A 25,792-nucleotide genomic window follows, 5' to 3' on the forward strand; every position below is an offset into this window, starting at 1 on the left:
GAGAACACCAGCACAATGAGGCTGTCAATCCTTCTAAGCCTCTTTAAGTGTTACTCTAGTGTAAACACCAATCATGGAAAAGCCACTTCTCATTTTTAATTATTATGTCTCAGAAAGTAAACAAAATCAAATAGGATTCAGTGTTACTTTGAAATTTTAGTGCTATTTTCAGAGCACTTCTGTGTTTACCTGAGGAGTTAGGCCTTTGTCAGAAAATTTTCCCACTTCTAATAAAGAAGAAATTGTTCCCACTTCTAACAAATAAAGAAGCTGCTTGTTTCCAGTTATTCACGCATTATTTGAATGTTTTTTAGCTGTTCTCAGACATGTTGGTAAATGGCCTCAATTTACACAATTTTTCTTGAACACATTTGTGTGCAAATACCCATTTTCAAACATTTTTGGTTTGTTAACATACTTCACAACCACACAAATGTTTTGTGTTCTAATGAACATTAGAATCCTGTTAGAATTGGTCCTTAGTCATCTTAAAGGTAGGCTGATATTTGACACATGCTCCTAGCTGGCTTTAAATACGAATTAGAACATTCTATGTCCTAACCAAGTAATTCCAGAGTGGTTCTATCAAGGAAGTCATCGTTGCTTTAAATGTACTTGCCTATCAGTGCTGACTGATAGACATTCTTATTTCATTCATAGTACTCTAGTCTAGTGAACTCAGACTGACTAGAAAGATATTGTCCAAAAAAGAATGTTAGCTGGTTGTGTAGGATTCTCTAGTAGTAATAATGCTCCAAGTTGGGACAAAGCAAGAGATCCCAGTAAGACACCCAAGCATATACAAGAGGGAGGGCATGGCAGGGGCAGTGCTGTGTACTTGCATCAAGAGTACTGTCAGGACAAGCAAAAGTGAGCAGGTTAGGACAGGGAGCACACTCTAGGGTACAAGATTCGTCTTATTCAGGAGAAAATGTTTGATGTTCCTGAGTTGTCTTTTTCGCCGCAGGTAGCGGAATAAACATATGTTGAGTTTTAGGCCGAAACTACTTTCTGCCTGTGTGATCCTGAGTGATCACACAGTGTCTCTCTGCTAACATATTGTATGTGCCAGATCCTTGACTCTTGCCAGAGGGGTTATGCATACCTTTGATAGGACAGATGAGCCATTAGCTCTAGTGAAGCAGCTGAGAATTCCCTTAATACAGGCTAAAGCAGAAGTGGCATAGAACACTGTAATTCACACTACATCACATCTCTTTGTTGTCTTCATTTCTGTTGAGAAAGATTATGGATAGGATGAAGAGGGATTTTTGTAGAACACTGACTGTCCTGAGCCAGGAATGTAACAGATCCTAGCTCTCATTAACTTTCTACCAGCATTGTGGTGGCTGTAAAGCTACTTTAAATTGCACTTGGGGTTGACCATGCTCAGGTGGAGCAACGTGAAAAGGTATACAAAGTGATTTTTGCTATCCTTGGTTCCTGTGCCGAGCAGAGCTCAGTTCTTCTCTGTGCGCCACATCTGAACCGCGTTCCTGTATTCAGTAATTTCTGGTGATGAGCTGACGTTTCTCTTTGACACTTGCCCTCTTTATGCTCCAGTAGAGACACTGTCTAGCTTCAGCACGCTCTTGCTGCCAGAGATGGAAAAGTGGTTTCATCTGAATCAGGAGAGGTTTTATTCTTCATGCCCAAGACTAACTGTCCAGAACAAGATCATCACTTTCAGCAAAGAAATTTTCTGTTTTTTTAAAATTTAAACTCACATGATCTGTAACGCCCTGACTGAACTGGAGAATTATGGAGTTCATAGCAAATAATGCTTCCATTATGCAGTCTTTCTTTGGCAGAGTTATCTGCTCTGGAGGATCCTAGCCCCTCCATTTTAGCAGTCTGAATCTCAGTTCAAATCAGAAAATTTCATAACATCTTGCCACCATCATATTTTTCAGATCTATAATGTCAGCATATTTGATACTCAGCCATTGGTGCTATAGAGAGTGAATCTAGTACAAAAATGTATTAACAGAAGGACCCTTCAGAGCATTAACATCAATCGTACTCTCCTTTTTGTTGCTAAATGTTGCCTTCCTAATTACAGAATGTTCTGCCAGTAACATGCAGGAAATGCAGACACTTTCCTCATTCCCCATTGCTCTCACTTTGTAATGTTAAAGCAGTTCTTTGAATGGTTTCAGGGTTTCTACCACAATTTAATGTAGAATTTCAAATAATCTAACAGATGGCATTGTCATCATTTTTTCTTCCCCACAGAATGAAAATGAACAAACACTCAACATTTCCAATATGTCTTCATCTAATGCAAGAATTTTTAGAAGCAATGAGAGTGTTATCTGCTTTGCCTTAGATGGACAGAATTGTTAATTGTGTCCTAACTATTTCCTCTCCTACATTAGCAACATGACTGTGTAGAAAATAGATGTATAACCACATAATCAACATGCTTGCATATTGTACCGTAAGCTCTGTCTACAATGAAGCATGAACATGCAATGCTAGCGCTATTTCAGCATAAGAGTGTAGAATTTTCATTAGAGAAATTAGCTAGAGCTGCTAAAACACCTAGAAATCAGCTCACATTCAAAAACATACAGCAGATGTATCTTTTAGCAAAAGATTTCTGCAGTCAATAACTTGCCATTCATCAGAGATTATCTCTTAAATCTGTGATCCAAGCTAGGGGGCAGATGACATAGAAGGATAAATTTAGATATGGCTGAAAGCAATTATTTTGATTAAGCCTCCAGCCAATGGAGTGAGATTCTTCCTATTCCTCCCCTTTCCCCCCACCCCCTCTAGTAAAGGAGGGGACTGTGTGAGTATAGCTTAGCTTCATTTTATGGGTAGTAAATGTTTTGATTTAGCTCTTGCTGTTGTAGAATCTGCTTAATGTAGTAGAGAGTGGGTTTCAATTGAATGTGACACCTTGCTTCAGTGTCAGTATTAGTTTAGTTAATTTTGGAAAAGGTGCTAGAAGGGAAATATCAAAGCTTTGCTTACCTGTGAAAGAGAGACTGTATCTATATAAAGAAAAGAAATTTAAAAATTGGCTTCTCCCTGACCTGTCTTTCCAGTGGAAGAAACCTCCAGACTGGGTGAGCTGATTCTGCTGGGAAATACTAACTCCTTTCTTGGGTCAATGTGGTGAAGTGAACTTCCCAAGCCCATAATGTAGTGTGGCTCCCAAACAGCAGTCTATAGCAACTGCTCTTGCTTGCTCTCAGCTTTGTACCTAGGTGGAAGCCAGCAGCAAAGTTGTCACCTGGCCCTCTTGGCTCCTGAGCTGCTACTCAGTCATTCTAGTCTCTAACAGTTTTGATGATGTTGCCCAGTTTTAGGGCAACAGAGCTCTTTTCTTCTACTACACCTGCATACTAGATTGGACAATGCCAACTAGTCTTCTAAAAAACCATCAACAAAACATCATTTAACCAATTAGAACTATTTTATTAGAAACAAAATCATGTTGGTCTTGGCTGACAAACTTGTATTTGCTAAGCTATGGCTTGCTGTGATCATAAACAGCTCTGCTTTAAAAAATAAGTTAATATGGAGGTAAAATGCCACTTTTTAAAATGATTGTACAGTTGCCTTCCCGTTATGATTTTTTTTCTTATGAGTAGTAGTTTCCTCTGGGACTATGCCTCTGTGTGTCACTTCAATGCCACTGTAGCTAAAGGCTAGAATATATAGGTATCTTTAAGTTGTCTTGCAACTCTTTGTTCTTCATTTCTTTTTTTGGTATGGATTTGGGGGGAGGTCATCCCTTGGCTGTTTCATATGGTTACTGCTTCTACTTGCCCTGTCATTATGTTAGAGTGGAGAAAGATAGCCAGAACTGTGCATGGAGGGGTGGTTGGAAAATTGAGCAGAAGGGCTATGAGTTGCAATATTGTAAACTATAATTGCAAAATAAAATAGTAAATGCTTTGGAAATAGGAAATTCTATCTTATTTACTCCATGGTAATTGCTGGCACTTGACTACAATCAGTTGCAAGCCTGTCTGTGACTGACAGCACAATTCTATCCACAGCAACCAAAAATAGCCCAGCATTTGAGTAATTTTAGTCTTTTTCTAAACTAATGCCATCACAGATAAAAGCCAGTGTAACATGTAGGCAAATTGAACTCTCTTCATAGGTAGGCTAGGGTAAATCGGGCAAGGCTGTACGAAGGTGTACTAAGCATTGAGTGTATTTTACTTCAGGAATTCTTATCCAGATTTAAATAGGGTTATCCCTTTTTTTGTTCATCACCCTTAATATTTCTGAAATCAGTTACGTTCCTCTATGCCTAGATTCTTGTTGGGGTAAGGAGGCTGGCAGAGGGAGGAGAGAGAAGGACGAAGGACCAATGTTTATCAAAACCTCATGCATTCTCAGAAGGAACTTTAATAAGTAAAATTCTTAGCTGATCTTGGTCAGAAAGTCTATTGAGCCCTCTTCTGCTGCAGGGCCATGCAAATTTGGAATAGCTGGAAATTTCCTGTTGAAGCATTAGTAGATATTGGTTTAATCTTTAGTTCTTAAGTTACCTCCTGTCTTTGATCCCCACACCCTTGTTGAAAGAGGAAGAAAGAATAATTTCTCCAATATAGGTTATAGAAGAAGGTAATCTTTCCCGGGAAGTCTACAAGTTTCTTTTAAGGCCTCTTCCTTGGAGAATTGGAGTGGTAGGGTCAAAGCCCTGGTCAATTCTGTGAGCTCCCCAGGACTACAGTAACATCAGTGATGCAGGTCTGCAGCATCAGAAACTTTTGCATGACTATTCTTCCTTTATTACTAACTGCAATTTTTATTTGGTACTCGTACGCAGTGCTGTGTCTGTGGCAGATATTTTGGCATCAAAACACTGGATGATGCAATAGATCTGCTTGGGGCTTTTTATTGGTGTATCTTTTTGAAAACCATTTTTTTTGAAAGCCGTTTTCAGGAATTGTCGGTTTTGAGGACAGGCATGAAAGCCAAGCTATGTTAACTTGTCAAGTGGATTAGTCATTGAACACCTTTGTGGACATTTTAATTCAGAATTAAAGTGGCTTTAATTGGATTTAGCTTTCTGTACTTCCAAAGTAATTTCAGGTGAATCAAATTAAGGTTAATTCAGTGTAAAGGCATGGGCAGCAATCCTCATTAAGGGGTACCTGGAGCAACTGAAAACATAACTGCTTAGCCGCTCCTCAACACCTTCCTGCTCCCATTGTATTCCTATGATGTTCCACAGCTCAGCTCACAGAAGAGGGTGCTTGCTGGTCTTGTGCTATGGTAGGTTATTTCAGATTAATTCTGCTCACATTAATTAGCAGTTTAGTCCGGCTGCTTGCATTGACATGTACAGGAAATGGAGTATGTTGCACTTTGACTCTGCAATGGGGTGTATAGCCCTCAGCTGATGCTGTATCAAACAGCTTGCAAAAGTTATTGCCATGAATATCTCCTGCTAATTGCAAAATGAATGTGCGTCCATGCCTATAGAATATATACATTCTGGATGCCTTGGGGGGGGACCCTGTGGGTCCTTATTAAAGGATCATAACTGTTGAGGAGTAATTATCTTTATATATACTGCAGAATCTTTGCTATTTTAGGGACTAGCTTCCTAATTTACAAAAGAAATGTCAGGGGCAGCAAACTGAATGTTGGTAGGAATAGCAAGCCAGCTAATAATTACAGCTGTTGCTACCACATCTTTGGAGAAACAGAAGAGATCCCATGAAATATAACTCCACAGTTCAAGCTTGGAGTTGTTTCCTAAAGAAAAGGTCTTTTAAAGGAAAGGGAATTTGCCTCCTAAATAATCAAACTTCAATACAAAAGTGAAGAAAGGATATGAGTTCACTTAAATGTAACATCATCCGTGAATGATGTATGTTAGATGAAGCAGAAAATAATGAAAGTTTTGACACTTCTGTCAGGCTTGTTTTGAAGACAGTTCAATAATTTTAAAAAATAACAACACTGAATCTTAAAGAATACAGAATAAATTCAATCATACTGTTTCCAGCTGTTACCATGTAATCTTCCATTCACCAAGCAGAGTTTGATTAAATGAAGACCCAGGTGACATCTTTCCAAGAAAAAAAAGTGGTCCAGAAGGTGTCACTGATGCAATGACCTAGCTTTTATGGCTCATGCTTCCTGTTTAATAAATGCTTGCTAGATATTAATTGCCCCTCCTGTGATGGCAATGAATATAATTCATTCACGATGATGAATCTAGTTTCAGTAATCCACATGACTTCCATTTTCATACTTTTTTTTTGACAGGAAGCCTCTTATTTGTCAGATATTGACACATTGCCTAGACCACATGATATGCAATGAGGTGCTGCTTGTGACCATTGAGCTGTCAAGTTGTGGCCAAGTAGCTATAGTTCTGTGTGATGGTCAGGTAGCTAACACGGTGCCGAGAGCAGCCAACACCTACCAGCCCCTCATGATGTGGCTTCTCTCTCTGGTGAGTACCTGTGGTGACAGTGTGCAAAAGAAGGTTCTGTGTAATTAAGGCTGTGTTTTGCCCTCCAGTGAATATATAATCATTCTTGAAATCTGCTGCTTCCAACATCTCTAAAACAGTGGCTGAACAAAGGGGAAATTATGTTCTAACTCACCTTAAAGTCAGTAAATAAAAGTCTTGCTGAAGTCAGTGGAAGCTGGATTGTGCCCGTAGCTTACAAAGAACATGGCACAGAAAGTAAAAAATCATTGAGCCAGACTCGCAGCAGTCAAAAGTGACTGCTGGAAGAAGAGGGCTGTCCAAGTATTATACTTTGTCCTTGGCAAAAGAGGCGAATGGACATGGGTGCCTATTTCTTACCACTTGGATATCAGAAAGGATCTGCTCTTAATTAGAACAAGAGGATTATGAACAAGTGGTGGTCCGTTTCATCTTAATTGCCCTTTGGATCACAAATTTTTCTCTTCTAAAGAAACCCCCTTTTCCTCACTCTTCCCATTCACCCCATATTAGCCTTTTCCTCTAGGCAAAACAGGCAATATGTGTTTTTCCTCCCATCCCTGCATGTTGGACTCTTTCTTTTCCCTAGTTAAAGACATTGGCATACCAATACCAATCCATGCACTCAAGTTAGATTTCACCCTGAGTGGACAGCCTGCTCAAAGCTTTTAAATCACCTAAAGTCCACTTAAACAGTATCCATTGTTAATTATGTTCACACTTCCATTAAAACATTGCTAACATTCATTAACGTTGCTTCAATGCTAATGAAGATTGCCACTTGAACAGCCCCAGAGTCTGAATCTTCCATTCAGAAACTAGCTCATGAGCAGATGCTGTGTGAGCTTTCTTCCTTTGTGGTATTCCCATTTTAAAACAAAACAAAACAAAAGCCTCTGACTTATAGCAGCTCTCTCAAAGCCTGAAATGGTGGCTCAGCTTCCAGGACTCTGTGTCACTCTACTGAGACTGTAGGGTCAAACGTTGTGATGGACTTTGTGCCCAATAGAAACTGGGGCAAAATCCACCAGTTTATTTCACGCAGGTTTTCAAGCAGCTGTTACATGTCAATTAATTAGAGAAATGAAGAATTCTTAATTGCTCTTTTGGACCAAATTCTCATCTGGTCATAATCTATGTAATTCCACTGACTTGCTGGCTTCCTGGCTCGTGTAAATCAGATCTTTATTGATTTCTGTGGAGATATGCTGATTTCTACCAGTTGAGAATGTGATCCGCCAGATGCAAGCATTCCCCTGTGGTAGAGCTGCTACAGAATGTCCCATGTGACACCAATGCTCAAAGCAGTCAAGGACTTGATAGTGCTATTTTGAATGATACAGCTGACCTACACAACTGTTTGAAAAGCCACTCAGGCCCTCTCTTGAGAGCATATTTCTAAAGGAGGTTATCTCACTGTAAATAGTTTTGGTTTATATATGCAATAAATAGAGCTGTTAATCCATGCAGAGATTGTGGTGATGGTATAAACCATGAGAAAAAGACTTAGTGGTTTCTGTATTCACCAGGTTCATGGGAAGGAATTATAGTCCTGTAACTTGAATTTGCCTGTCTCTTCATCTAGTGTGTGATCTTGCTCTGGCATCTCTGCCTCACATGGCTGCTGTTCCTTTCTCTTGGCTTTGCTGGTTGCCTGTGTCTGACTTCCCTGTAGCCTTCTGCCCTCTTTCACCAGCTACACAGGTTTCAGGACACTTTGCAGCACTACAGTGCCATCCCAGTCTTTTTCAGTTTTCTTTCCTGTCGCTTCTACCTTGTAATAAGGTTTCTCGTGTATTCTCTATGCTAAAATGCATCACGTTTCAGCATACTTTGAACAGCCTTACGAACCAATGAGTGGTTTATCCCAGAGGAACCCTATCTCTGGAACTAAACTGATATTCATGATAAAAGACGTCCAGTGTTCATCCTGGAGTTGGCAGAAGTCATTTTTTACCCTTATTCTTTTTGATCACTTATGTATGTTGGCAAATACAATGTTTGCTTCCCACATATGTGTGAGCACAAAAAAAAAATCAATCAAAAAGAAATCACCTCAGTCTAACTAAAAGGTGGATTCACTGGATAGGGATTGATGGGGTTTTGGCCATTAGTGATCACTAATAGAGAAGACAAAGGCTTATTGAAGAAGCCTGCACTAGCTCCCCAGAACAGCATAATTACTTAGCATTGATTTTTGAACTTAGATTGGATTGATCTTGTTGTCATTAATAAAGGCAGCACACAGTGCCACTGTGACGAGAGCATGCAGTGCAGTGTTGACAGGGACTCTGTTCTCATGTCTTGCTAGACTAGGAAACTAATGCAAGTTCTTGCGTTCACATAGTGAAACTGGTGGAAGTCAGAGCTTGCAAGTCTTCATTGAGAAAATAAATCCTATGACTTATCAAAACCTACATGTTATTCCTATTTAATTTGAGTTTTGTTGATTTTTCTACTGGCTAAACCACAGCTAATCCACTAATCAAGCGGGAGTGCTCCCTGGACTATTGTACATTATGGGGATCTACTCAAAAGCAACAGAGCAAGATAAAGGGTTACCTTCAGTCTCTAAATACAGCCATCTAAAATGAAATTATGTTCAAATGGATTTACAGGTGCCCCCTGTGAAAATGAAAGATGGACCCAAAGCTCTGTTTCAGGTGGTAGGGCTGTAGCAGGCCTGGTGAGAGGATGGCTTGGCCCTATACTCTTGTCTAATTCCAGCTGATGTCTTCAGCCCAGAACATGCCTGAAATCCAGAAGATAAAAGTGAGTAGCAGTATTTACACTTGCTAGTCATGCACAATTGCCATAGGCAGTTACCACTGTTTTCAACTAAGGGCCAGGCTTGGGTATGCCAATTCAAGCTCAAATTTCAGTGAGCCAGGTTAGAGTAGCATAAGTGCTGCTCTAAATTAGAATGGGGGAACAGTCCAGTACTGTGGGAACTGGAAGATTGCTCACAGCTAATTGCCAACTCAAGCTGTCCTCAGTTATGCTGAATTTAGATTACATGCAGATGAGAAACCAGCTCTCTCTGGTGTAGTCTTTTTGTCTCTGCTGCTCATTAGCTGTTAATATATTTTTGGTGACTGTAACCCCACAGTACAGAAATTTGACTGGATTCAGAGGAGATATATTTGGTATGTATTATGGTTTTTGCTCTTATATTTTATCAATGTGAAGGGCATGGCCTATGAGAGGGAATATTGTCTTGCTATTTGGCTCCCAGGAGTTGGGGCCCAGAGGCAGGACCTGAGACTTCATTTCCTCAACTCTGGTAGACTACAGACACCATGCTGTGCTATGAAACACCAAGCTGAAAGGTCTAGCACACAAGCTGAAAATCTAGCATGTATAGGTGATACAGTGTAATTTAGGGCATGATATGAGCTCATATCCTGAAAACAGCAGAGTTACGAAGTAGCAGCTCTGGGCCCTTGTTTGTTTGCACAGTCTCTTCACAGAGCTAATACGGCACAGGCCAGTACTCTGAGCATCTTGTTCTGTTTTCATTTTTGGAGAGTATTGTGTATTATTGCTACTCTTGCCTGGTATAAATACCTATCCTACCTATGCAGTATAGCTGACTTGTGCTGGAAAATGTGCCAGGGTGTATCTGGGGAACACTGATCCTTGTGTACCCCAGATCTCCTGCAGGCCGCTTGCTTGAATAACTCTCCTGTTATGGAATAACCTGTGTTCTGTTGAGGCTGTTGAGTTTCTCAGGTGGCACAAAGCAACATTTGTGGCTTTAACAAGCTGGTAGTGGATTTTCTACTCTTTTTGCCTGCCTCGTCCCTGGTAACATTAACAGGAATGTGATGATAGATGTGCTCGTTGTTGATGCTTCCTCTATGCTGAAGAGACCCCACAGGACCCAATAGCAGGAGGTCGTAGGGTGCCCTGGGTACGAGTCACACCTGCTGGACACATCATGTGAAGTTTAGATGGAAGAGGAGGTGTAAATGTGTTTTAAAAACATGCTTAAGCTTCCCCTACTCAGCTGCAGCAAGAATTTTTCACTTGCAGCCACCTGCCTATGAGCAGTAAAGATTAAATCTCTCATGATAAAGCCTGGAATATGTCAGCTGTGTCTCCAGTGCTCCTGCAAGTAAATGATTAATGCTGGCAACAAATGTCATGATTAAAATACTATCAAAAACCACTTGACCCCAAAACAATAAGCAACTTTTCTGTTAGCATTTGAGCACCTGCTGGCAGAAGCAGCAGGGCTAATGAGACTAAGCAGTCTCCTAGACTGGACAAGGGCTTAATGTTGATTTCTGTCTAAGGCAACTGAATTCAAGATTGTTTGGAGGAGGACAGAAATTTTTAAAAACCAAACCGCCCCCCCCCCCCCCCCCCCAACTGACAAAAATGCTCTATGGAGCAAAGAAAGTTGAAGAACAGAGACTGACCTGCCTTTTGACTACTTGCCTTGTTGCTTTCTGCTGATTTCACCTGATGAGGTGGCCAAAGCAACAAAATTATTGAGCACTGACTATGCTCAAGGTATGTATCTGGTGTCATGTAATTGAATGAACATGTGAAGCTTCTCTGAACATTTGCTTGGAGTTGGGAAGGGTTGTGTCACAGGTTGGCGAAACAAGCCATACAGAGTTTCCAGTCTGCATATAAAGTGTAAATGCTACTCTGCTGCCCCTTTTACAGTTTCTGACACTGCTGTTTTGTCCAGCTAGTATGCACAGCAGCTAACATACCAGGCATTTGGATGTATTCCTCAAAGCCAGTCTATGTGTAACTGAGGTTTCCCCTCATTAGAGGCTCTATCGTATGTCTTGGTGGTAACGATGACTTTTGTCAGTTTTGATTTCCTGAGGCATTTGTAAAGCTGCTGCTCTTTCCCCAACAGAGACTTAAGCTGATAGGAACAACAAAAGTCTTTCAGAAATGTCAGCTGTAGCAGAGACAAGGAAAACAGCAACTAGTCCTATTGCCCCATTCCTCCCTTTGAGCAGCTTCAGCTATGGCTGGAGAGAAATGTGGTAGATTTTACCCTTCACACTTAAGCCTTAGTTTCTCACTGTAGTGCTAATGACCAGTATTTTAATGGTTGAATTAGCTAAGGGAATTCTCTTGTGGCACTTGTTGGTTCTTATTCCAGTTGCCTCCTGTGGGCACAAAGAGAACCATTTATCAAGGCTTACCTTCAAAACATGACTGGGTTTCCAGGCGTTTTTGTTGCATCTATTTGCTATAAGAATGTAGGGAAATCTTAGTTACTTTTTTTTTGGATTATGTAAAAAAGACATACCAAGTAGTGTAAATGTTAACCAGAAGCATTAGGACAAATTGCTATTTTAATGTTCTTGATGTGTAGAGTACGGAGTCCATTTTCAGTGCCAAAGATGGGTATGTACAAGATTATGCAACATGGTAGGTACAGATTTGTGCCTGCTTGGTGCTAGGAGAGAAATGCCCATCTTTGTGTGTCTGTACTTGTATCTCATAACAGCAGCAAAATGACAGTTGTCCATGGATTTTCCTCAGACTGTAATATGAATGTGATTTTTACAGCAGACATTGGGTTGCTGGTCTAAGGGTCTAAGAGCCTAAGAGCTGACCTGTATCAACAAGGCAAGGTTTCACTTTCCCCAGCTTGCCCCCTGTTAATTCCCAACCCTGGTGTGGCTGAACATGCTGAGTGCATTTATCAGTCTCATTGGCTTTGATGTTCTTTGTTCCTGTGGCTTGTTGCCTCCTGTAGGGTCGCAGCTCTAATATTGGGTACAGTTCATCACTGAGAACTGGACCAAGGCAGCCTGCTAGTTTCATCTTGCTATAGGTTGTTGCTGTGTTTTCTGTTGGGTTTAGTTTGGGCTTCCCCCCCCTCCCTGCCCCAGTTATTATTAACTGGAGCTGAGCTATATTCCAGATCTCTAAGCCATCAACTATTTATTTACTGGCAGCTTCACTGTCATCTGTGTGTCTTTCATTGTTTGTCACGTTTTAGTTCTCAATCCCAAGATCAAATGGTTATGAATACAAATAAAATAGTAGTTTCTCAAGGCAAGAGCTGTTCTTTGCAGATCAATAAACCTTTTGGCTTATTCAACTAGGATGGTTTTGGTTTCTTGACTTGTCAGAGCAAATGCTTATACGCTCACCTCCTGTAATCCTTGCCTGCTGACAGACAAGCTGCAGTTACAAGCATGTCTGATGGGAATTAGATTTGTACAGTGTGTGCTTTCTAAGAATCTACTAAGCATTCCCAATTAGGCACACTAGCACTGCACAGAGCAACGTGGTTCTTGTCTGTACACTTCCACCACTTAACAATTCTGTGGTGGCTCAGAAGAGTTTGCAATCTCTGTTATTAGGTTTGGGGCTTTTTTGCAGACCTTTCCTGCTTGAGCTATGATTTCTAGGTGCAATAATAGCTGGGGTAGATAAGATGTTTTGCATAATTGTCGATTCTGTTAATTTCTAATTGGGTCTTATTGAGATCACCGATTTTGTTCTCTGGAAGTCCTGCTAATTAAGAACCAACCTTGAAGAACAAAGGGGCTTAGAGGGGAGGTTAAATAATGGGAAACTGTAATTCAGCAGTGCAGTATTCAATATTAATGTATCAATATTAATATTAGTATCAATATTTTAAAAATCTTGACATTAATCTTTTCACTTATCCCTATGAAACCCTTTGCAAATTAATGTTTCATTGTATTGGGCTGTATTATGGTCCTGTTTATGGCCTTTTTACACTCTTTAAGTGTGGTATGTAATCTGCTTCAGAGTAATATTTGTAGGCTGATGGATGTCATGAGCCAGTTATCTTATTCCAGTGTCTTGTAGCCAACTGAATATTGCTGTCAACTCACCAGTCATATCCATGGTGGAGTTTTCTAACTGAGCAGTCTGAGTATGTCAAGAGCTCTCCTCGCCAGCGCCTTCACCAAGGGGCACTTTGAGTCAAGTCTATGTGGAAGCATATCCCCAATTCATGGTGTGATCCCTTCCACACAGCTGATGAGCATCACTGACTGCTGCAGGACAGCATCTGCTCTTGAGTCACATCTCCTGGATCAGGAGCCCTGACAGTGTCAGGGCCTTTGGTTCTGCCTTTGAACATGGGAGTAGAGACTTTTTGGGGTGATACCAGCATTGTGGGAAGATTGTGCTTTCTGTGGGTGAGGGGACAAGGTTAGAGCTCTGGTTGCAGGGATGCAGGGTGTGATGGTTTGGGAGGCTGAGAGGTATTATAGTAGGGATTTGGTTTGGAGAATCTGAAGTGCAGCTGTGTGGCAGAGGTGTGAAACTTGAGACTGGGAAGGTGGCAGACAGAGAAAGAGCCGCTACAGGTGCACGATATGGAACAGAAAGTACCTGAGGCCATCATCAATGTTCTTTAACCATTAACTCTTTGCAGACTGAAAAAGTTCTACAAGGAACAGCCATCTTTTACCAGAAGATTTCTGCATTTCTAGCCTATACACGGCTTCCAGAAGTTATCTGGTGGAGGGCAGAACTGGTCAATCACTTCCAAAACCAGCTGTGTTCACTTCTTCCTGAAATTCCCTCTGCCCTGCTCAGCTACATCACTGCTGTTAATCCTGATCCTCAGGTACTGTACAGAAATGCTTGGACTGCTGGTAATTTTCTTTTTCTCATTAGATCCTGTAAAAGTTGGTGTTCTTCCAGTGTTAACAGGTATTCTCCTTTGCTTTAGCTAAATATTTAAACATAGTTTGAAAACAAATGCTTCTAAGCAGAGTAGATTTCCACTGAAGTGTATGAGGTTACAAGGACATAGCACCTCTTAAAGTCAAGTGTTTAAAATAATTTGCCTGCCTACAGACATCTGCAAGAACATTCACCTCATGCTGTCTATAAGTAGAATGATAATTAACTTTTTCACTTGTCAGGTTAGCAAATGCTCCATAACACGCATTCAAGTGAATGAAATGTTACAAGAATTCATTATACTTACTGGGGAAGTTTATTGCTTGAGGTCATCCAATGTTGCCATTAGGCCTTTAACAGCCTATCCTACCTCAGTGTCAATATTTAGACCAGGTTTTCAAAGAAGCACCGAATATGACCTGATTTCCATACCATTTGAGGGAATGTTCTACTTATTTCTTTCCTATGACATCACCAGCCTTTGGACAATCATGCTCTTTTCCCAGTATTTCTAAATCAACAAAAACCTCGAGGCACAATTCTGGGGAATGATGAAGACTGCAGTTCTGGTTCACAATGAAATTTAAAATTTAGCTCTGAAATAATGTAGCATGAGAAGTTTTTCAGCAATTTCAACCAGATTTGGGGATTACTACTCTGTGAAAATCAATGCCATGAAAGCTTAAGGGCTTAGCAGTGCACTAAAGGTTTATCCCACTTCCGTGGAGGCAAAGGATGCTTAATGCCGTTGATTTGCAGTCACTGTAGCTTTCAAGTAAAAGCAAGTGCTACAAAGCAGCATGATGTACTTGTGAAAGATAAATCCACTGTATGCTTTTAAGGCATAAAATAAGGCATCATTTAAAACAGCCAGGGCTTTTATGCAAATCCCTTATTAGGGGAATTATAAATCATTAGAAATTGAACAGCAAGATAGCAGGCACTTTCTGGGGGTGGATCTTTGCCTTGACGCCATAAAAAAACTGGAGTAAATTTAAAGACCACATTCTCTTCCTAAGTTCAAATGTTCTGTGCCACCCAGGTTACCAGGCCTGGCTTTCTGATAGGTGTTTCTTGCAGTTAAACAGAAGGGCTGATTTTGCAAAGAAAGGCTCAGGCAGCAGCTAACCCCTTTGTCTGCCCTGAAGCTTTACAAAGTGGTACCAAGTGTCATTAAAATACAACCAAAAAGTGCTGCACAGGAAATTCAATATAATACTTTTAACTTCATTGGCTTGAAGATTTTGTACAAGGACAGTGATCCATGCTTGCTTCTTATATATTTATATTTATTTTGAGGTGTTGTATACAAAACTAAGTAGACCAAGGAACCTGCTGCTGGGTGATGGAAAAGCATGCAGTGAATACCTCTTTTTGCTCCAGGCAGCTTATGGTATGAGACAAAAATCCTGACAGGTTGATGAAACAAAGGGTAGGAGTGGAGGGAGAAGGAACATCAGGTAAAATTGCTGTATGCTTGTGTACTGACTAGCTCTGCATATGATTTTATGAGCAATTGTTAGCAGTAATTGTAATAACCTTTAAGCACATTGTTTGTTAGTGCATGAGCCAATGCCTTGTTTTCAGTCAACTGGTGTAGGGTTTTTTCAGTCTGCTCTGGACCCCAAACAGATTGCTTTTCTCTTGCAATTTTTCTTTGAGGCTTTCTTATTAATGCTAAGCATACAGCCTATTAACCTGCAGTAATTCACTTTTGATATGAAGAGTAAACTGACAATGCAGTCATTAAAACCCCAGGTTAGGTTAGAAGTGACATAATCCCTGTGGAAGTTATTAAATGCAATGTGCCTTGTCATCAAAAAGAGGATTTCTTCATTTTAACATAAAGTAAAAGTACTTTCTCCTGTTAAGCCTTAGAATGCAAGCATTAACCTTAGGGATGCAGACAACATAATGTAGCCAGTGTTGATGCTGCTTTTCTTCTGCCTGTTTGTTCCATTAAGGCACACTGGATTTCTCTTGCTCTCAGTTGTTCTGGACACAGGGACATTTGCCCAAAGGGTGCAACCCCTAATGCTCACCATCTTTTTGGTCACCTTCCGGAGCATATCCTTGAGCTTACAACATACACAGGTGCCTGCCGTGACAGAGGAGTCAGGGTGTAGCAGTATTGCAGGGGTGATAATGTCAATGAAGTTTCAGGGAAGAAATGGAGCACCCACTAAGCCAAGGTGAATGAGATTTTATTTGTTTGTTTTAGTTCCAGAAAACTGATTTTTGTTGCACCTTCTGGTGATCGGTTCCTACTTGCTGCTCCTTTAGTTAGTTAGTTTCCCTGTTGACTTCCAGTGCAAGGGCTGTGTTTAATTTTTTTGAGACAATAGTACTGTTTAAGGGCACATCTACACGAAGTTCCCTCCTTGCTTTTTACTTAAAGCTCCACAGTTTGTTGTTTGGTTTTTGTTTTGTTGGTTTTTTTAATGCAGTTTTGCCTAGACATAGTTAAGAATTCCAGAACTGGGTCGACGGACCTAAATTTGCCCTGATGGTGCAACTCAATGCAGCCAAAAACTTCAGACAACACAGACTGAACTAACAGGAATTTTGATGTATGGGAGTGGACTTGTAGAAAGTAGAGCAGTTCTTTAATGTGGTATTTCAGCCTTTTGGGATTTCTCTGCTAGAGAGTTGATGGTAACTGTATTACCAGAGGAGGACTATGTGTACACACATACATACAAGGTTTGAAAATTACAAACTTTTTTCAAAGACTGAAATAATCGTGTAGCAGGAGGACTATGCGTTGCTGATGAAATTAGACATCACAGTTTCATGCTGTGGAAAAGCAGCCTGGATGCATCACTTGTTACTTTGTGCACTTAAGGCCCCTAATTTAGATATGTGATTGCCCTAACTCTGGGTGAGGTCTCTGAGGAGGGATTGAGAGGCATTTCCAGAGGATCGTTCAGACTTGTGAATCTGTGTTTTAGTGTGGGCTCAACAAGAAGACTGTAGCTTCTGAGTTTGAATGCTGTGATGTTTTCATTTACAAGCATCATGGCCTTAGCCCTGCTGAGTGGCTTCAGCATCTTCTGCTGTCTTTTACTATAACTTCTTTTAACCTCATTGCTAATGAGAAGCTTCTCAGAGAACTGCTGCTTAGTACCACATCAGCTTTTCACCCAACTCTCTTCAGGCCCTTGGATGTGTGGGCATCACCTCTCATGTATCTCAGACTGTAATAACTGGTGGTATGCTGTGGTTCAGTGTCTTGTGGTGCTAGCAATTATGCTGTTTTGATTTTAGGTTATTGCCCCATGTGTTCCCTCTTTCTCCTTTCATGCTGTGCGCAAAGAAGCAAACTAGCAGCTTTAAGCAGTACCTAAGCTAGGCCATGTAATGTTTTGTGGGTGGAGGGCACAGACTGAGCTACCTGGAGTGAAACACAATTTGGGCAGCTGTTAGACCTGATCCACACATTGCTGTGAGCTCTCAGATTTAGTGTGTGGCTCAAGGCTGTGCTTTCTTCCTCTGAAGCTTCTGCTGAGCCTGATGCCAAAGGTTGAAAGACTTGTTTGTTGAGCAGCTGAAATGGGCATTAGGGGGGATAAAACACCTGGTACAGCACCTCTACATCTGCTTCCCCAAACCAGAGCCAGCAAGATATTGAGACTTATAGCATGGCAGGTGCCAGCCCCAAAGACCAGCAGCTTGATGGTTTGAAATCCAGGCTAAAGTTGTAAAACAGGAGGTTCAAAAGGACAGGTTCATTCCACCCTTTGCTTTCCAAATCTTGCTTGTGTCTTGTCTTTGCCTGAGTTGGTGCTAAGGACTGGGTCTCCTGTCTAGCACCCTGAGTCTGGTGTGTGGCCTGATAAAGCTGTATCAACAGCTTTGGCAAGAGCACATCATCTGACCGATGATTTCACATGGATATGTCTCATCTGTGGATGAGACATTTGTCTGGGGCCCCATCTATATGAATTTATAGAAATTAACCATAGCTGCAGACATGAAAGAGCTGTGTGGCTGTATTTTCATGAGGCAGAAGGGAGAAGATGACATCCTGGCCCTATCTGAGCCCCCTTGGACTTTGTAATGGATTTTAGTGGAGCCAGGAGTTCAGGCTGTCATTGATATTTGTAACTAAAACACCCTAACCTTTAAAAGGAGAAAGGACTACAATGATGTCTACCAGAGTTGGTGCAAAGATTGGCATAGCTTGGGGGGAATAAGCCGTTATGGTTTTTCATTCTTCCTAAAATTTGATAGCTCACGTTTGAATTGTGGCCTTGGCTAATTACACCAGAAAAGAGCAGCTTAAAAGACCTGTCGTGCTAATGTGCTTAGCCATTAGTATTGTGCATGATGGGCAGAAAGGGTGAAAGTCATTGTCTCATCCTTTCTCTTCTGTGTTTTAAGATATCCCTTTTCCTATCCAGAAAGGGGGAAAGGGAAAGTGAGATACATCTTCAAAGTGCCTGAAATAAGTCACCAGAATTGTACATCTTCAGTAACAAAGCTCTTAACTGGCCCCCTCTATCCCCAACCCTCTATTGCCTGGGATCTTCCTGCTGTGCTTCCACATTTCTTATACTAAATTCAGTAGTCATCTGAAGTGAGCATGCACACCAGGGAGGGAAGAAGTGCAGGAAACAAATTCAAATTTGTGTTAATCTGGATTCCACAAGGAATACTGCACTAATGCATTGGGATTCATGACAGCGGGGCGAAGAGAGAGTTTGAGGATAATGCTGCTTAATGCAGGGGCATGATTCAGTGAATCACATCAGACATGTGCCTTGCCTATGCATTAGTATCAAGGCCTTTGCTAGAGTGAGAATAGTGCTTCCTCTGCTGCCACAGGTGAGGTCAGTGGAGTTGAGGGGGTGAAGTTATATACATGCAGAATTTACAATCTGTCTCTAGAGGTAGTGGAGGGTGCAGTATCTTTCTCAAAGGGATTTGCATGTTGTCTCATAGTGATTATGACTGAACAGATCTTTGCACTGGAAAGTACCTTGCACGTGAGGAGATGAGATTGTGGAATACACAGAAATTATTCCTGCAGTTTCCGTTTTCCTGCTGTGGCTGGGAAGCAGTCTAGAAGACTCACTGCAACTTGAAAGACTCTCTTAGGTAATCTGACAACAAAAGCTATTTCTTTGTTGTTAGAAATGAGAACAGAAGATGCTGTAAGCAAGAAGAGATACTGGATTTGGTCATATTTCTATATGACAGTTAAAGATTCATGGTTTCGCTGCATGCAGCTCCAGTCTTCTCCAAAATGTGCTTATTCTTGTTTCAGCTCAGTATTTTACAACACATTTTTGTTCTGCTGTGGATTTCCTTCCCATAACTGTCTGACTTCATCTTGGTAATACTGTCTGAAACAAAGCAGTCACTCTGGGTTTCTTTTTACCACTTTTTGAAAAAATGGTGCACGTTCAATCCTAGCTATGGTACAAATTGGTCTTTTCCAGTGTGTTAAGGTAGCAGAGATCATAATTTGCCTCTTCAAACAAAGAAGAAAAAGAATAATTGACAAAAAAAGAATAACTACAAATGGGAGGTTAATGACATGCCCTCCCTTCCTGCTCTTTCTGTTCATGGCAGTATGGATGAAGAGGATATCGGTGCTGTAAGAAACCCTGCTTTCTTACAGCTGGGGCTGGGGGAGACACAGTCATGAAAAAGGTTATGGTTAAATGATTCTGGGTTTTGAAGCCTGTCAGAGCATAAGTTAAAGTATCCCTGGGGCTGCTGTAGCTGCTGTTGGCTAACTATAGGGTATGTCTCCTCCCTGGTATAATGCCTTTACCGTGACATTATTGCACTGCTCTGAGTCTGCATAACCTCGGAGGAGAAGAATTTTCAGCTAGGTATCAAAGGCTGGACTGCCTCTTCACCATTCTGTGCAGTGCATGGGGAGGGGGTCTTCTCTCCTCCCCGCCACGAGGCAGGTCAGCATTCAGAGATGATTTATCAGCTGTCCTGGGATAGACTTTCTGAACTGCTGTGTTTGCACATAAGCTTTGCAGCTACTGTAATGTTGTTGGAGGTGTAAAAGAGGAACCAGCCCTGAGGTGAAACCAATAAAATTCTCATGCCTACCCTCTCTTTCACTGTGGAATATTAAAAGCAGCACCAAAGTAGCATGAAGATAATTTTGATGATTCTGATGCTATTTATTTAAATAAGAGTGGGGTCGTGCAACTGCCTGCAGAGGGTCACTCTGCATTATATGTCAAATAGGGCTCATCTCAATATTATAACAACTGACTCAATGCAATTCTCTCCTACATACATGGGAAAGTTGTTTTCTTCCTATTTTTCCAGTGCATTGCTTAGGAAGGCAGTGTCAGTAGTTTTCCTCCACTGGCATGTTTTAGCTAGACTGGAAAAAGAAGGGACTGTTGTAGTGCAGCCATCTATGTGTAATTTTTACCCATGAGGAAAAGGATTTCTAGGAGACTTCTCAAGCTTCATTTTCTGTTGTTCTGTGAAACCATATTCAGGTTGGCTGCTAGAAAACAGAATCTGACAGATCACAGTAAAAGTTTTCCACAGGCCTTTGTTCCCTGATAGGTGTGGCCAGATCCCTGCTGTGGTGGGGAGGGAGGCCAATGGTGCAGCAGCATGCCTGGGGTCGCAGCTGCTCCATAGCTTACACCATGGTACTTCATAAAGGTCGGCTTTTACCTTGGATTTCCCAGCTTGCATCCTCTGTGTCCTAACTGGGGCTAGGTGATTATAATGAAGGTTTCTATGGAAGTGTAGGCTGGTGTTGGTTTGACCATATTTGTCCCTTCTCTCTTCCTTCTTGAAAGTTCATAGACTTCAGGATTGTTCAAGGAGCAGCCTGAACTCCGGAAAACTGGAGTCTTGCTGCATTCCCATTATGTAGTACTCGTCTGTGCTCACTGCATTGTGCCAGTGTTGCATGCAGCAGCTGGCAGCAAACATTGGAAATCTGTTTCCTTAGATCAATGTCCTGGTTTCAGCTGGGATAGAGTTAAGTTTCTTTGTAGTATCTAGTATGGGGCTGTGTTTTGGAGTTTTGCTGGAAACAGTGGTGATAATGCGGAGATGTTTTAGTTGTTGCTAAGTAGCACTTACACTGGTCAAGGACTTTTTCAGCTCCCTGTGCTCTGCCACGTGCACAAGAAGTTGGGAGGGGACACAGCCAGGACAGCTGTCCCAAACTGACCAGTGGGATATTCCATACCATATGGCGTCATGCTCGGTATATAAAGCTGGGGGAAGAAGGAGGAAGTGGGGACCTTGGGAGTGATGGCGTTTGTCTTCCCAAGTAACCACTATGCGTGATGGAGCCCTGCTTTCATGGAGATGGCTGAACACCTGCCTGCCCATGGGAAATGGTGAATGAATTCCTTGTTTTGCTTTGCTTCCGCCCGCAGCTTTTGCTTTACCTATTAAACTGTCTTTATCTCAAACTATGAGTTGCCTCACTTTTACTCTTCCAATTCTCTCCCCCATCCCACCAAGGGGGAGTGAGTGAGTGGCTGGGTGGTGCTTGGTTGCTGACTGGGGCTAAACCACGACAATCAATTATTTCTTGCTATTCCTGTGACAGTATTTTCCACAGCAGCCAGGTATAATATCACAAGTGGAGGCTCGTGAATGATTAACTGCAGGACAAAAATCGACAAATCCATTGAGAGATGTCAAAGCTTTTGGTTTGGTGTCATTTTGTTGACTGAAACCGGGTGAAAAGTGAAATCCCCAGTTCTGCTTTGAGGCAAATATCTCATGAAGCACGGGAAATAGAGGAAGGAGAAAACACAAAAGGTTGCTGAAGCAGAAAGGCAGATGTCAGAGGGTTTTTAATATTATTCAAATTAATTTCATTTTCTGGTTGTTGGTTTTAAACATTTGTAGAATGATATGAAGTGCCTATCATTTGCCAAGCAGCAGCAAAAAAACAGGTGATTGCACAATTAAACAGCGTTATATGTACCTCGAATGGATGCTTCTTCATGCAGTGTTAGTCCTTTTTCTACCCATAATAGAAATACTGATGAAATCATGTTGAAATTTAATTCCTTTTTTAAATGTCTGTCCATGTGAGATGAGGACAGATCAATGACTGCTGTGAATCAAAGTCGTGTCTTTAAAAATAGTGAAGCTACTCTGATTTATACCACCTGAGCCTATGTCTTGAAAGTGACATTTGGGTATTTTTTTTTTCTGATCTTGAAATAAGTCCCGCCCAGTGTGAACTCTGATTAAATGCATCTGTACTTCTGGAATGCTCAACTGTGGCATAGCTACGAACATCACTTCTTCACAAACCAGAACTTGACAAACATAACTTAAGCTGCATTTGTTCCCAGACTATGGCCTTGCTTACTGAGCATGTAGTCACAGCAAATTCTTATGAGTGACACATCTTTAAACTTGCACTTGTGCAGGTTGCTTGCCTGGCTGCCCAGAAAATGTATGAGAAACAAAATAACATGCTGAGATTGAGAAATGCTACGCTTCTGTAAGGCTGTGACCTAAATGCCAGAGCCTCTTTGCCTATCCATGAGTATGCGGCACAATGAGACTTACAGATATGTGTCACTTGTGGTGACATGAGCACAGGAGCAATGTCCTATTTTGGTTACAAGCATGTAGAAGTTCATGTAATTCTTTCCCTACCCTTCAGTTTGATTAGTTAATTAGAGCATTCCCTTAACAAAGCCCTTTTCTGCTGAATGCTCAGCACAGTCATGGAGAATCAAGGTCTTGAGCTGCTCAGCCTGATCCTGCAGTGCCTTTTGCATGCAACTCCTGTTCATGTCAGTGGGTTCTCTGCTTGATGGAGGGTACTGGGTTGGACCCTGAGAATGTTCAGTCTTTCAGAAAGCACTTGCCGATTCATATTATTGGGATATCACTTAATTGGAGCTAGTGATATTGTTGTAAGAGAGAAAACAATAGATTAATGACACTGGAATAATTAGTTTAATCCATTGACGTGCATCCTTATGGGCTTTCTAGCCATAAAATACTGGTTTTTTCCTAGCCCTTTATTTTGAGGGATCAGGATAACACACAGGTAAGATATGTCCTTTGTGCATTTCAGGCAGTAGAGAAGGTGTTTGCGGTCCCAAATGGATTTTACTGGCAGACAGCTGAAACTGATTAAAAATACTTCCCTACTAGCAGCGACGTTGAGGCTTGCAGTGATACAGACACTGAGGTAAAAAAGACCCACCAAACCACTCCTTTCTGTCTTGTAGGATGATGTGGGTAGTTGAGAGACTATTAAGTGACCTGGAATATTTCAGTCCTAAGGTTTGGTACAAATACTGATCTTGAAGTATTTCTCACTTGGACCTAAATATATCAGATGAGTATTTTGTCATCAGTATTGATGTGCTGATTGCCCTGAGCCATGGAAGATTAAACTATGAAATGTGTGGGTTGAAGAAATTGCTACCAACCAGGTGTGAATCGGAAACAGTAGACAAAATTTTGATAAGCCAAACCCACTTGACTGCAAGGCAACACATACTTTTTTTTTTTTCTAAACTTGCACTCGAGACATTAAAAAAAACTTCTGAAGTTTCTGGTACTATCTACCTGACCTACAGTAACTGTGTGTGTTGTATGGACAAGTAGGAAGTAATTCTACTTAGTTTACCCCAAATGAAAAGAAGGTTAAAGTAACTCAAATAGGCTGATATTTACCTCTATTTAGGAGTGCAAATGTACTGGACCTCCACCCATGTACAAGAACTTGTTAACTATGGTAACTCACCTTTCTTAGCTCTTGTGCAACATAAAACAGCACGTTTGATCTGACAGAGTTCGGTTCCCTGTTATCATTGATTGAGGGAGATGCAGATATATTAAGCTCTTCCTGAGCATGCAGCAAGCCTGAGCAGTTGCTGAGAGTGTACCAAGTTGCTCCTGGAAGATGCTTGAAGTCCACAATTAGGAGCTGAAGTTACCTTGTACTTGGTGCAGTCAGGAAATGCTTCATGTCTTAGTTACAGTTCCTCAACTTGCCTCAGTGCTGTTAGTGGGTCCATTACAGACCTTCTCACAGCAAGGGCAGGATGCTCTGTCAGGGAACGCAAGCCAGGAGCCAAGACTGACAGCAAGGTGGGCAATGGCCCAGACCCCGTGGGCAGGGCACACTCCCATGTTACCCAAGCAAGAAGAGCAGAGCAGGTCTAGCAGCAGTAACCGGGGTCAAGCAAGATGTCACAGTGATAAGGCCAAGCCAGAAAGTCAAATCAGCGGGTTAGGGTAATGGCCAGAATCAGTGATATATGAGGCTGGGCCAAGGCATACCTGTAACAAAGCTGAGAGGGAGACCAAAGCCAAGTGCCTGTCTCCCAAGCAAAGGGGAGACATGCAATTACTGAGGTTTCTCAGTGCTGGACAGCTGCATTATCAAAGTTGGCCCTGAGCCCAGGCAGTCAAGCCTCAAGGACTCTCATAGCAGCTAGAGAAAAATACTTCTTTACTGGCTGCTTTGAATATTGGGTTAATATGAGGAGAGCTTGAGCTAGATGAACGTAAAGAAATAGAGCTTTTATTCCTGATTAGATGACTTTTTTATGATTTGAGTAAATCTGTGTCTTCATTTATCATGATGGTATAAACCTCATAATGTGTTTATGGGGGAGTAGCATTTCATTTAAAGTGCCCAATAGTGATGAATTCATTTGGTGTTCACTGCAGCCATAAAGCTTGCTGCTGGGGGTAGCATTGTGTTGCTTTACATCCAGGAGAACCATGTACAAATTTGAGGCCAGTACATTCATGCTTTTCTGATCTACAGCTAGGCAATTTTTTATGCACAGCACCATACAACTTCCTGTTGTAAAGCACCTACTTTTCAAAACAATATATTTCTTCTGATGGGAAGGTAACAATAATTTGCTTCCCTGTTGGGTACAGACATTCTGTGTGTGTTGGTGTATGTCTTCCTATGTCCTAGTATGGGCTGAATTACATTAATTGGGTAAAGAAGATTTCAAAATGTGAAATTGGGACAGTACGAGTGATGTGTCTGCCTTTTGGTTTTGTGTTTTTATGTTGATTTTGGCATTTTGTAGGTATAAAGGAACAATCAGTTGGTTTGTTATTACTGAACCATCTTTTGGTAGTGCGTGAAGTTAAGCAGCAGGAGCAATATGCTTCAGTCTCTGCCCCGGAGAACTTGCAGTTTTTTATTAGTAGGCTTATGTGACAAAAGGCACAACTATTTCAGCAGAAATAGATTAAATCATAATTATCATAGGTAGTTATGATTCAATCTGAAGGTAAGAGCCTACTGTGCTGAACTGCACGTAAACATAAAATAAAAGAAAGCCTCTTTGTATCTATTACAATGTAGATAAAGTATGGGAACTAAAGGTGAGCAGAGGAGATACAGCTGTGTGATTGCTGAGGGCTTGGAAGCATCTGGCTCATTTTTCCAATGTGTTCTTGCTGTTCAGGTTGCCATGGTATTGCTGTTTGAAACTCTCTTCCAAAGTCCCCTAGCTACCCACCACATGTTGCAGCTGGTACTCAGTTCTGGTCTGGATATCTCTGGACTCCGCCTGCGCTATCCTCAGCAGGATGTGCTGCGCTCTAGCTCAGGTGAGGTCTAGTTTTCCTTCACAGATTCCATCGTGTGGTGATACTGAGGTGAAGGCAAAGATCTGTAAATATACTAAGGTGAAGAGTGGAGTGGTTCTGTGGGCATGGGGGAGAGGGTATAAGATTTACATG

General features: G+C 41.4%; 1 protein-coding gene across 1 annotated transcript in view; it reads left to right on the forward strand.

Moving 5' to 3' along the window:
- Nucleotides 1-25,792, forward strand: part of DNAAF8 (dynein axonemal assembly factor 8) — a 98,876-nt gene that overhangs the window by 25,476 nt on the left and 47,608 nt on the right. Inside the window, 5 exon segments of the mRNA XM_064462233.1 lie at nt 6,250-6,284; nt 6,286-6,439; nt 13,836-14,030; nt 23,145-23,261; nt 25,516-25,660. Of these exon segments, the coding sequence (XP_064318303.1) occupies nt 6,250-6,284; nt 6,286-6,439; nt 13,836-14,030; nt 23,145-23,261; nt 25,516-25,660 (646 nt within the window).

The sequence above is a fragment of the Phalacrocorax carbo genome, chromosome 10 (genome assembly GCF_963921805.1).
Source record: "Phalacrocorax carbo chromosome 10, bPhaCar2.1, whole genome shotgun sequence".
NCBI classification, from domain to species: Eukaryota; Metazoa; Chordata; class Aves; order Suliformes; family Phalacrocoracidae; genus Phalacrocorax; species Phalacrocorax carbo.